The sequence below is a fragment of the Drosophila eugracilis genome, unplaced genomic scaffold (assembly GCF_018153835.1).
Source record: "Drosophila eugracilis isolate 14026-0451.02 unplaced genomic scaffold, ASM1815383v1 contig_445, whole genome shotgun sequence".
Lineage (NCBI taxonomy): Eukaryota > Metazoa > Arthropoda > Insecta > Diptera > Drosophilidae > Drosophila > Drosophila eugracilis.
In genome coordinates this window covers 2,734,104-2,746,514 of record NW_024573311.1, presented here as the reverse complement: position 1 = coordinate 2,746,514, position 12,411 = coordinate 2,734,104, and the positions used below count along the sequence as shown (strand labels likewise).

The following is a 12,411-nucleotide window of genomic DNA, read 5'->3' as shown; positions in this document are numbered from 1 at the left end:
GCCTTTCCACATTGTTGCAAATTTGCCAAATAACTAATTGCAACATATGAATAAAGGCATCTGTGCTGGTGCATAGTTTGAGGGAGACATTCCACGAATTATTTCTGTTTTTAATTGCAAGTCGAAATTTGTTATAGAATATTTATGAAACCCCTGACATTCCTTTCTCCGATAGCATTAATTACCCAAAACCACTTGATGAGTAATCAATAGAGACGCCATTAAGCCAACAAGTGTAGGCCAATTAGTTGAGTGGCAAGTATACAGCACATAAAAACCAGCAAATAAAACATTGCCCACCCTTTTATGAGGTGTAAAGTAAATGTTTATTCATAACACCGAAATTATGCATGAAAAACAAAAAGAATAATAAGTTTACAACGGATTTTGTGACCAAACAATAGGTGAAGTCCATAAAAGGAACAAACCGAATAATTGCTGGCTATTCAATTTAGGACAGTTTGATTGCCAGAATAACAATCAAGTTAAATGTGTTTATAGAATTATTCAACTAACAACTTCAGTTTGCTGATAAAATATTTCTGGATTAAATATTTAATGGAATTCTTTTATCAGTCTTAATGGGACAATTTTGGCAACTGACTTCAATATCGCTTAAAATCATTAAAAAAACTTAAACTAAATCGACTATTTTCACACTTATTCTTTATCATTCAAAACTAATTACCTAATTTGTGACTAAAAGTAATTGGCCTTTTGAGTCGTTGGCCGGTAGCGTTGGTAGACAATGAAACCGCACAGAATTCCAGCCACGCCCCCTCCTATATGGGCCTCCAGACTGATCCGTGGATTGCGATTGTGGTTGTGGCAAAAGTGATGTATTGTAAAACCAACATCGCTGAGGAACAATATCAACAGGGAGGCGGTGCGGGCGTATCGGTGTGACAATTGCGAAAAGTTCTATTCGAGAAAATGGGAAAACGTGTAAACATTAAATCAAAATTAAATTGCGGTTTCCAGCTGACTGACCAGAACCAGGTGCGGCACATGACTTCCCAGCATGGCATAGACCCCGGCGGAGGCACCCATCAAAAGGAGATGTGGCTGCAGCCAGGCGTTGGCCAATGAACCGGCAACACCACCCACAATATAGACCACGGCCAGGCGACAGTGACCCTGCTCTAGTTCCAAACAGATACCTATAAAGCACTGGCAAAGCCATTAACCTTTCTTAGTGATACATTGCAACAACAGGTGGCAGCTTCTTTATAGTTCAAGGAAGGATTTACTAACTTCTTCATGAGCTATAATTTTATTAGTCGGATTTTACTAGAGGGAATTCAATCTAGTTTGGTTACTTACCTGCAAACAAATGTTGAGGGTCAAGTGCCAGTAATCGGAATGTAGCATCATATAGGTCAGTAATCGCCAGTACTCCCCCATCCATTCCGGCTTGAAGATCAGTCTTTTTTGCATGCACTCATTGGCAATCCAGTGAAGTGATATCTGGTGAAGCGTAAGGAAAAACAGAGGGAAGACCTTAATAACATTACACTTTACTACAAGATAAATCCATAGCATTTGAGTTCGTTATTCATCTCTTATCAGTGTATATTTATGTTGGGGAATGATCACATACATTGCTTATCTTTTCGGGAATTCCAAACAAATTTGTTGGGATCTTTATTGAAGAATTTACTGTAGCTTTATCATTACCAAAACTTCTCATATCCGTCTTCTAATAGCTAAACTAGCATAGCAACTAAGATTTTAATTTAGTTGCCTTTGCCATTTTGGAGCACCCTCAACTTTGTTGAACAGTGTCATGGCTACAGCCTGTCACTTTCGCTCAATCGATCGACACTTTGGCCAACTGAGAAGTGCGAGTGTTGAGTTGAGATGCCGCACAATATGCGCCGCATGAGTTGACAGCATAGCCATAGCCACAAAAACACGGCTGCGACACCAAATCGGTGCAACATGCATCCCGATGCCACCAAATATGACAAATGCCAGAGCTGCAAGTTGCAGCATTCGATCGATACGATGACTAAAATGGCAATATAGCTAAATCGGACCGACGACGACGCGTTCGATTGTGCAATCATTAGCGAGTTGTGGGTTGGGCTAAACAACAATGAAAAACCTTACCGATCACCGATCTGCATTACTGAGTGTGCAGAGTGAGTATGTGAAGTATGCAGCAAGGTATCAATTAATGAGTGTTGCGATTAAATGGGTCACACTTGTGGGACTTTCTGAGGGAGCAGTATTGGCCAAGAGCCAATGAGTAACTGAGTGGTGAAACACCTGTTGACAGGAATCACTAAAACTAACTATAAGAGCTAATCGTCAAGGCTAATTCATAGTTGAGCAACAATTGTTTTGATTTAGGAACAAATCTGATTTCATTAAGAAGCAGGAAATAAAGATTTTAAAAAGCTTTCATCAATATAGTCGTAGAAGATAAGCTAAAAAGTCTCAATTAGTGCACAGCGGGATTTAAAAAACTTTATAATTTACACATAACATTGTTTTATTTATTCATTTCAAAGCTCTCTCCATAATATTTTCATTCAATTAACTTAACACATGAAAAAGTGCCCAGTCAAACTCATCGAAAGACAAAAAAAAATATACAAAAATCCGATCTATCACTTATTTGCCGCTTAGTACAAACCACAGTAAATCAACATATATAAACGATGGAAAAAATTTTCCTCAGAATGAAAATTCATATGAATTGAAAAGCATTATTTTATGGAGCACTCACACAATGGCACCATCCACGGATAAACCAAACAAAAACAAACAAATTGTTTTGCTTAAAAAAACCAGTGAAAAACTCATTATTAAGATGTGGGATTATAAAAATAGATTTTTAAGAACACTCTTGTTCAGATTGTTTTCTTTAAAATGCGAATGAATCTCAGAGCTTATCAGCAGTGAAAGTTTACTAATAAGCAAAACATTTGATTTAAGCCTTTTCTCCGAATATGTAATCAAACATATACTGAGTGTTTCAGGTTGTTGAGTAATTCATTGTTATCACTTTTAATTTTCGGGAAAAGTATTTCACTTAGACTCTTAAATTCTCTTATCAGTTTGAGCCTGTCATGAGCGAAGCCTTCATAGAACGCGACTTTGAATAGAAAATAATTGAATTTTTTGCAATCAAATCGTTTTGTTAAAGGCACTACAAATAATTTCACCTTTGACATCTTCAAAGGTAATTTATTAGCTTACGTATTTCCTTATCGGTTAAATGTTTTTTCGCATTAACCAATTTTATTTTTCCAATTAAACTCACATCACTCATACGCCATGTGGCCGCGTTGGCAAACAAACAAACAAACAAAAAGAAGCAAAATAAGAGACAATCGAATAAGTGGAGCAACTGCATTAAAATCGAACCTGCATAAAACACATCAGCAAAATAAACCAGGGCACCCGCCGCACTCGCTTCCTCCATGTACGGCCAACGTCAGCGGGTCGTGTCAGGTCATCAATGAAAGTCTTATGCACTTCATTCGGGGAAATGACACTCGTCGGATTGCCATCCGATGCAGAGTCTGGCAGAAGCAAAAGTCTGACATCCTTCACGCTATTATTATTGTTTTCACTGACATTATTGCTATCCAGTTGGGCGGACATAATGCGATTTGAAGGCGGCGAAACAACAACCGATGCGCCGAACGTTTAACGCGCGACTAGGCTGCGTAGGTGATTGTTCTTCCAAAGCGCCACGATCCATTGCGATACGAATGAATCGCCGCCGGCAGACGCAAATATCATTGTTTGCTTTTAAAATATAAAGCATGCTTTTAGGCGAGCGCGGGGTTCAAGCCTCAGCTAACTTGTTCTGTCTAAAATATATGAGCGATTGCTGCTGACTAAGAAGATATAAGCATTCTTTGTTTGAAGAATAAACTATTCGAAATATATGAATAGGTCTTCGTAACACAAAAGTTTCGTGGAATTGAATATTAATTCAGTTTTTAAATTTAGTAAGTGGCAAAAATATTAGCAAATAGAATTACTAAAACAAAGTACACAAAGACCAAAGCTGAGAACTTTAATAACACAGAAGATAAGAGATTTCCTGTGGAATTCATAAGCTGATAAACTTTCGTCTGCGGTCAGCCGCCAAACACTTTAATATTCCAGCCAACTTGTAGCTCGAATTTAATTTGGCCCAGCCCCATCCTTGGCATTTGACATTTTAGGAAGAGCGGTGTTGCACAGAAGTTGCAGCAACAATTTCAACATGCCAGCGACTTGTTTACACAGCAATGTGGTGAAAAGCTTGCTCTCTCTCTTTCTCCACATCTCTTTTGTCGGCCTGCAGCTGTCTCTTTCGTTGGTTCGCTCGGGCTGGACACGTGGTGGGCGTTTATGTTGGGAGGCGGCTGTCAACGCCGAATGCTTGGTTATGAATGGCTTTTAATGAAATATTTATGTAACAAGCAATAAGAAGCACTTTTGGCTTCTCGGAGGAAGTGAAAGAGATAGCAGAAATGGGAAATAGAAATGCAGAAAGAGATGGCTAGACCGCAAGAGCGTTGGAAATAATTGTTTGGCTAGTTAAGTTTGACGCAACGTTAAACTAAGATAAAGCAAACACATAAACGAGGAAACACACACTGGTCACATCATACAGCTGAGGGTGAATAAGTAGGACTTATGTACTTAAATTAATTTGTTTTATTCTGTTTTAAGTAGTTAAGATTTACTTGATTAATCATGCCCTACGTCATTAAATTCCTAGTTAAGTTTAAAAAGTTTACCAAATATTCTAATATTCCCTATCTGCTCATCCGCAACTGTTTTATAATGAATTTATCTAAGTGTTTGTCATAAACTTCTCTAACTGGTGGTTGTGTTGCCAAAAGTCATTAACAGTCAACGGAAACGTGCCACAGCAGCAGGAGATGCACCCGAAACAACAAATTGACAAATGCGGCAAGGCCAAAGGAAAGCGGCAAAGTTGGCTGAGCCAGACACAAAACTTAGCGCCGTCTGATATGTCTGTGTGGCTTTATTTGTTCGCCCCTGGCTTACATGTGACTTAGCCAAAGGCAAAAGGGGCAGATCACATGGCCTGTCATAGTCAATCCTTTAAAGCGAAAATGTGAACGGGGACTCTGGGGTAGCTTTCAAAGATTGTGTAACTTTAAGCTAAAGGTCCCTTTAGACCCTCTTAAAATATTTTTCAGATAATAATTTAATAACTAATAGGAAACAATTTATATTATTACCAATTTTGAAGTTCATTTTAAAATATAGAACAAAATATTTCTGAGTTTTAACTAATTTTTATCATATAGATTTCCCTCATTACAAAAATTTCCTTTTCCAAACAAGAACAACATATTTCTGAGTTTTAACTAATTTTTATCATATAGATTTTCCTCATTATGAAAATTTCCTTTTCCATTTTTTGCCCATATTTTTTATCAGCATTTGAGAACTTTTCGCCTACGAGTAACTCAGCAAAAGAGGAGCCTCTCATAAAGTAAATATGCGAACAACTTTAACACACCAGTAAAACCCCAGGGGGTCCAACATAATTCCAATGGCAGCCCACTTGGTCCGCTTCCCCTCGAACAGGACCAAGATGTTCCACTTTAGCAGCACCCAAATCCAAAAATGGTAAATTCCCCACAGCCAGCTTACAGAAGCAAAAAAAGAAAACGTTTAGGCAAATCTTTGGGCCAAAATCTTGGGCAAACAAGCTCATTACAGGGCAGCAAAAATACCAAAAAGAGGGAAAATAGGACGGAAGAAAATTGTAAGCAAGGCAACTAAGTGTGCCACATGATTGAGTGACTTGCCGCAAGAAGGGGGCGTGTCAGAGACTGAAGACCATTACGGTCACAGTTTATGACCGCAATTTTATTGATACCGCCAAAGGGAGCGAATACAAAATAAAATAAAGCAACCCAAATCGGGTAAATCCGAGAAGCCCCAAGGAATCTCAACGGATTGTTGGCTATAAAGCGCAGTGGGAACACTTTTCGAGAGTTCCCCGGTAATTCTGGGCGGTTTTATTACGGACACCAAAGGCAATAACAATCACTACCACAAGCACTACAATAAACTAATCTAATGTACGCATCAAATTTGCATGCAACGACTCGGCGGCGTTTTAAAAGACTTTTCCCCGGAAAAGTCTTCACTGATAAGACGCTGAGAGAATTACGCCTTTCAGTGCCAACATTCTGCAAAGGCAAATATTAACAAGCTTCGTTTCATTGGCATTGTATGTGACTACGTGTTAGAGATGGGTTTACAAGCTACGTTGTTTACTAACTGAAGTTCAATATTTTTGGCAACTAGTCGTATGAGTAATTTTTTTGAAGGCACAGCCAGCCTGGCTTACTATACGTATGAGTGATTTTTGTACAATTAATTTAGTAATACTTTTGCAAAATACGATGCTAGAATTTTACCCATCTCTAGGGTATACACCATAAACCCGAAGGTTTTGCGGTCTATTGGGCGTGCACGGGCATAAGTAAGATGCAAAGGACGTTTGTCCTTTCACGAAAACCCCCTCCTTCTTCTCACAGAATCCGTTGGCTAAATATGTGTGAGAGCGTGTGCGTTAGTGTTGCTTTGGTGCGTGCCTCTGATGCAAACTCAATTATTAATTAGAAGGGCCAAAAGGCATCCAGCAGGAGGCAAACACCTTACACTTTGCCATTGCCTTCTTGTTTTAGTTGTAACTGTTGTAAGTCTCAGTGCCAAAGCCCAATCCCAACCTCTATTACCTCCAAGCCAACACCCCCGAACAGAAAGCCCAACTCTGGGGAAATTTGCATTTTATCATCTCTTGGTTTTGGCCCACTTTTCCCCAACCTTTCAGCATCCCCTTGTCGCCAGTTATTTCTGCCAGGAAGGGCTTTGCTTTTAATTGGTTTTCTCGGGCGAGAAACGTCTTAGCTAGTTGGAAGGACGAGGCGTAAGGGAAGGGGATATCTTGTTGTCGGTGTTGTCTTAGTTGTTAATTTAGTGTTAGGCGGCACTAACTTATAATTGTTTAATTAGCAAGTAAAATACGGGGAAAATATGTGGAAATTATTAGATTTCAAGGACGGAACACAAAGGCAAAGCAGTGTGTTTGTGAATATTCTGAGAAATGGCAGGTGACAATATCAATATAGATTAATATGAAAATTCAGGGCTTTGCAAGTAATTCAATTTGTAAACTTGTTAAGCTAAACAAGACACATAGATTTAATTACCAAATTTCAAATCCAATTAATATAAAATGAGAAAACTTGTCTTAAAGACTTTATTATTACCATATTTAACCTTCTTTGCCTTAAGTTTTCATATATAGCCTCTAGCTTTAAATATAAACAATAACTTTCAGTGTTCTATAAGCAATAATAACATTAATCAATAAATTACTGGATCAATTGTTAAAACACTGAAAGAAAGGTGTAAAGGTATTGAAGGGTTTATTATTATTTTAATTTTAATTCTATCTCGGAAGTTATTGATTATATTTCATGAATACTTTTTACTATAAATTGAATTCTAATTACAATCCCTATATTTAAGGGTAACTCCTACCAATTCCTCTTTGCGTACAGTTCGTTTCACATTTAATAAGCTAAAAGCATTTTAGGCTCCCCCCGAAGATATTTATCTTAACCATATGCATATTAACCGCTCCTGCCACTGCGTATAAGCGTTTTCATTATGCCAACAATCGGTTGAGTACATAAGGTAAATGTTAACCCTTTTGGAGTTATAGCCAACCAGCCAGCGGCAGTACAAGTAGAGAACTGAAAGAGAAAAGTTAGCAAAGAGCGGAGAGGCAACTAAAAGTCAGCAAAATGATTCAAATTATGAACTGGCTCTCAATGGTAGAAATAAATATTTAAATTTATTAAATATTCCTTAAATCTGAATATTATTTATAAACTAGGTCATAGGACTAATACCTCTGAATCGTCAGGATACGGAAACCAATTTCATAGTCGACTACGCTATGATGTTTATTGTGCCTATTTTCTATGTGGCCTGCTACCTCCTGATCAATTTAAGCCACATTTTTGGCCTCTGCTTCTTGGATGCCTGTAATAGTGTTTGCAGACTGAGCAACCACCTCTTCATGCATTTGGGTGCCTTTCTTTATCTTACAATCACTCTTATGAGTATCTATCGTCGCAAGGAGTTCTTTCGGCAGTTTGACGAGCGATTAAATGCCATTGATGAAGTTATCCAGAAATGTCAGAGGGTGGCCGAAATGGAAAAAGTGAAGGTCACTTCGGTAAGGCACAGTGTGACCTACCACTTCACCTGGCTTTTCCTGTTCTGCGTTTTTAGTTTTGCCCTGTACTATGATGTTAGAGCGCTGTATCTGTGAGTATGAGTATATAAAACTATTGGCAAACACTTTAAGGCAATTACATTTTATAACTTCCTAACCTTCCTTCGTCTAGGACCTTCGGCAATTACGCTTTCATACCGTTCATGGTGTCCAGTTTCCCTTACTTGGCCGGCAGCATCATTCAGGGCGAGTTCATCTATCATGTGTCGGTCATTTCGCAGCGCTTCGAGCAGATTAACACGTTGTTCGAGAAGATTAACCAGGAGGCCCGCCACCGCCACGCCCCACTCACCGTATTCGATATCGAGAGCGAGGGCAAAAAGGGAAGGAAGACCGTTACACCGATTACGGCCATGGACGGCAGGACGACATTTGGCAATGAGAACAAGTTGGCCGGCGAAATGAAACGGCAAATGGGCCAACAAAAGAACGATGAAGACGAATTGGACACCAGCAATGACGAGGACGAGGATGATTTTGATTATGACAATGCCACCATTGCCGAAAATAAAGGGTAAGAGGAAAACGATTTGACGGCTAAGGTTTCAGCCAAAAAACGGTTGATTAATGGTTACAGTCCCTCTTTTTGTTTACCTTATTTTCTGTGTTTTGATTTTAAGCTTAGCAGGTCATTTGAACAAAATTTATTCATTTATTTTTTAGCAGGTTTTTTGTATTTTTACTTATTGAAAAAATTGCTACAAAGAGCTTTTAAACATTCTTAAAATCATTCCTTAAATTTAGAAACACTTCGGAGGCCAATTTACCGGACCTCTTTAAGCTCCATGACAAAATCCTGTCACTCAGTGTGATTACCAATGGCGAGTTTGGGCCACAGTGTGTACCCTATATGGCGGCCTGTTTTGTGGTGAGCATTTTTGGAATTTTCCTGGAGACCAAGGTCAACTTTATAGTGAGCGGAAAGAGTCGACTGCTGGACTATATGACCTACTTGTATGTTATTTGGAGTTTCACCACCATGGTAGTTGCATATATCGTGCTTCGACTGTGCTGTAATGCCAATAATCACTCCAAGCAATCAGCCATGATAGTCCATGAGATAATGCAAAAGAAACCGGCATTCATGCTGAGCAACGATCTTTTCTACAACAAAATGAAGTCGTTTACTTTGCAATTCCTTCACTGGGAGGGCTTTTTCCAGTTCAATGGGATAGGATTGTTTGCCCTGGACTATACTTTTATATTTTCGGTAAGTCTTAGATAGGTAAAATATACATTTTTCTAAGAATAATCTAATTTTTCAGACTGTAAGTGCAGCCACATCTTATCTGATTGTCTTGCTGCAATTTGACATGACTGCAATTTTGCGCAACGAGGGGCTGATGTCATAAAAAGTTTAGTCAAGCTCAATTAAAACGTTTTTTAAGCTTAATATTTCATCACAGTTTATCACTTTTGCTTTCTTTAACACAGTCAAAGTAAAAAATGTGCAAATAATTTGAAAAGTCGGTCGGAAAATACTCTTTTCCAGTGCTCATATCTAAGGCGAGTTCCTGAGTTTCTGGGGTTCAAAAATAAATTATCATAAAGAAATAAAATATATTAAATAAATAAATGGTGCTTTTAAGGAACTAATAATTTTCATTTAATAATCAACATTTTTCCCAGTATAAATCTAATCAGCCAAATAATTAAGCGGACACCTCACAAAATTTCGCACAATTTCCGGCGTTTTTCAGGCAAATGGCACCTCATAAATCACTCAACCAAACACAATTTCTGAGAGTAACCGAAACGAACTGCGGATGAAATCCACGGGAGGAACGAAGGCTTCTGTTGAGCCCCTCGATAATCGCATCACGAGCCTCGCCATGAAGGATGCCCAAGAGTAGGCGGCGTTTAGGGGGGGCAGGACCAAAGGTTACTAACGCAATTTCTATCAAATGTCAATTGAAAACCCGATTTGCCAGTCATCAGTCAGGGCCTCTTTTCCACAGCCAGTCCACATTTTGCGGCCATCAAACGGAAGCCAGAAACGAGGGGAAAAGTGAAAGTCGGGGCGGAGGAAGGATGCTCGGTGGGAGAGAGAAAAAAAAAGAACATGAAGCAATTTCCGCTTTCAATCACGTTTAGTGCAGCGGAAATGTGTGCAGAAATATGTTTCTTTTCCCCTTTTTTTTTGTATGCAAATTTCTCAACTGGAATGAGGTTAGATTGTAAATTGCATTTCGCTTCGATTGAATCTTTTATCATGTAAAAAAAGTGAGAAATCGACCAGCGTGTGGTGTCAGATACTCAATTAATTGCACATTATATCCAAAGAGTATCCAATTTAATTGATTTTTTTCGTCACACTTGCTATCTCTTTTTGTTACACACTTTTCGAACAGGACACACAGCGTGGCTCACATTACACACTTTATGAATGCACTGAAACAATTCAGAAGGCTGTTTGTTTGTTAATTTGACTTAGAAATCATATACTAACATTGTAGCCATCGAATTTGTTACAAAATGTAACTTTTTATAACATTTAAGATAAATTGTGGGCCACTTAATGTTACACTTTACCAAATTCTGTTTCTTTTTACTTTCAAAACATTTCATTTTCATATTGAAATCTACACCGGCATTTATTTATTATCCCTGAATCAATGAAAGTGAACTAACTAATTACAAACTACACACCGGATGCATTTTTTTATGTGCTTGATTTCAATGGCTACTAGAACACATCCTGAACACGTAAATCAATATATGGCTCGATTGGCTCGTTTGCACACGAACCCTCCATGAAGGAGAAATAAATAAAGAGCCACAGGGACCTGGGGGAGATGGAGATGGGAATGGGGATGAAATGTGGTTGTCCTGGTCAGTGAAATGTCTGGAAACAGAAACAGAAGCAACAGGCAACACACATATTACCTGCAAATTACGTCAACTGTTGCTGGGAGCCAGGATAGAGCTACAGAATACAGGGGCTCGGTCATCAGGGTAAGGTTTAAAGAGGTCGAATCTAGAGTGGGTTAAAGTCAAAATGGTTTATTTTTCAACGTAATAAAAGGGAACGTACTAAAAGTATACAGCTAGAAAAGCTTATATAGGTCTTAGGTTAAGTGGAAAGAAATTGAAGTTATCCTTTAAAAAATATCCTTAAAAGTATGCTATACTTTTTTAACCATCTTAGCTAACCTCTTTTATTTAATTAAGAAACCTCTTTCAGTATCTATCAGTATCTCATAATAAAATGAATATTAAGATTATAACATCTTTCTAGCTCTAATAGTTTTTCTTTCAGTGAGTAGTTCAGCCTGGGCCACGTGACCCCTGCAAGGCAATGTGAAATGTCAGAGCACTTTTAAGAGTTCATTTAGATGGTAGCAAATTTTCTACTGAAACGTTTAATGCAGTGGATGTGCTTGGAAAATACAGAGGGCTGGAAAAGGGGCTCGGAGGCAACCTAGCAGACAAATGTCAACAGGTTGTTGCTGTTGCTTGGGTAATTGAGGCTAAAAATGTAATTGTTTTTCGGGGGAAGGTTTTCAATGGTTAAAGCCAGTTGTTGTATGAATGGTTAACTTATTTATAACTCTTTTTGGGTTAGCTTACCCCACTTCAGTTCAAGCATATACGTGCTAGATTACCACATTTTATTTGAGGTAAATAATAAAGTTTGTGGAAATTAAGCTTTAAACTCTATAAATTTGACAAAGGAAAAGAAAGTCATAGAAATGATAAATTCATAGAAAATAATTCTCTTGCTAGAGGACTAACGGTTGTTCTACTTAAGTCAAATCTTAACCTTGGTTTCAAGGGTCAATGAGTAAAGTAATTCTTGCTGATTTCAGACATTTCTGACACTGAAGTATTCATCAAAGTGACTGTGCAGCACTCAAGGTTTAAGGATGTAAATTGATGTATGTAAATCTTTGACATTAGCATGACAACACTGACATGATGACGAAAGCTTTCACACTACAGGTGTCTGTCCGAGCGAGACAGCAAAAGCAGAAGAAGAGCGCGAGATATCAAAAAAGAGAGCAACAGAGAGCGAACGGCGAGCGACAAGTGTGGTGAATTTTGTCTAACATCCTTGAGAACTCAGTCACCCTTGGCCAAGCGAAGGCAAATTGTGCGAGGACTCG

At 38.4% G+C, this 12,411-nt stretch overlaps 2 protein-coding genes across 3 annotated transcripts; one reads left to right on the top strand and one right to left on the bottom strand.

Annotated features, from left to right (window-relative positions):
- Positions 1-360: 360 nt before the first annotated feature.
- On the bottom strand, positions 361-3,633 carry LOC108104045 (protein rhomboid). Of its 2 annotated transcripts, XM_017209891.2 has the most exons (4): positions 3,376-3,633; positions 1,324-1,467; positions 991-1,170; positions 361-921 (listed from the first exon to the last, which is right to left on the bottom strand). In XM_017209891.2, the coding sequence occupies exons 1-4, from the start codon at positions 3,613-3,615 to the stop codon at positions 700-702; spliced, it is 786 nt and encodes a 261-aa protein (XP_017065380.2). In that variant the 5' UTR covers positions 3,616-3,633; the 3' UTR covers positions 361-699. The 2 variants fall into 2 exon arrangements, with proteins under 2 accessions (XP_017065380.2, XP_041674988.1); XM_041819054.1 differs by lacking the exon at positions 361-921 and having other exon boundaries at positions 1,143-1,160; positions 3,376-3,630.
- Positions 3,634-7,808: 4,175 nt separating this feature from the next.
- LOC108104053 (gustatory and pheromone receptor 33a) lies at positions 7,809-9,657 on the top strand. The gene is made up of 5 exons (XM_017209899.2): positions 7,809-7,838; positions 7,901-8,337; positions 8,418-8,819; positions 9,050-9,515; positions 9,571-9,657. Exons 1-5 carry the CDS (start codon positions 7,809-7,811, stop codon positions 9,655-9,657), a joined length of 1,422 nt encoding a protein of 473 aa, XP_017065388.2.
- The last annotated feature ends 2,754 nt before the right edge of the window (positions 9,658-12,411 follow it).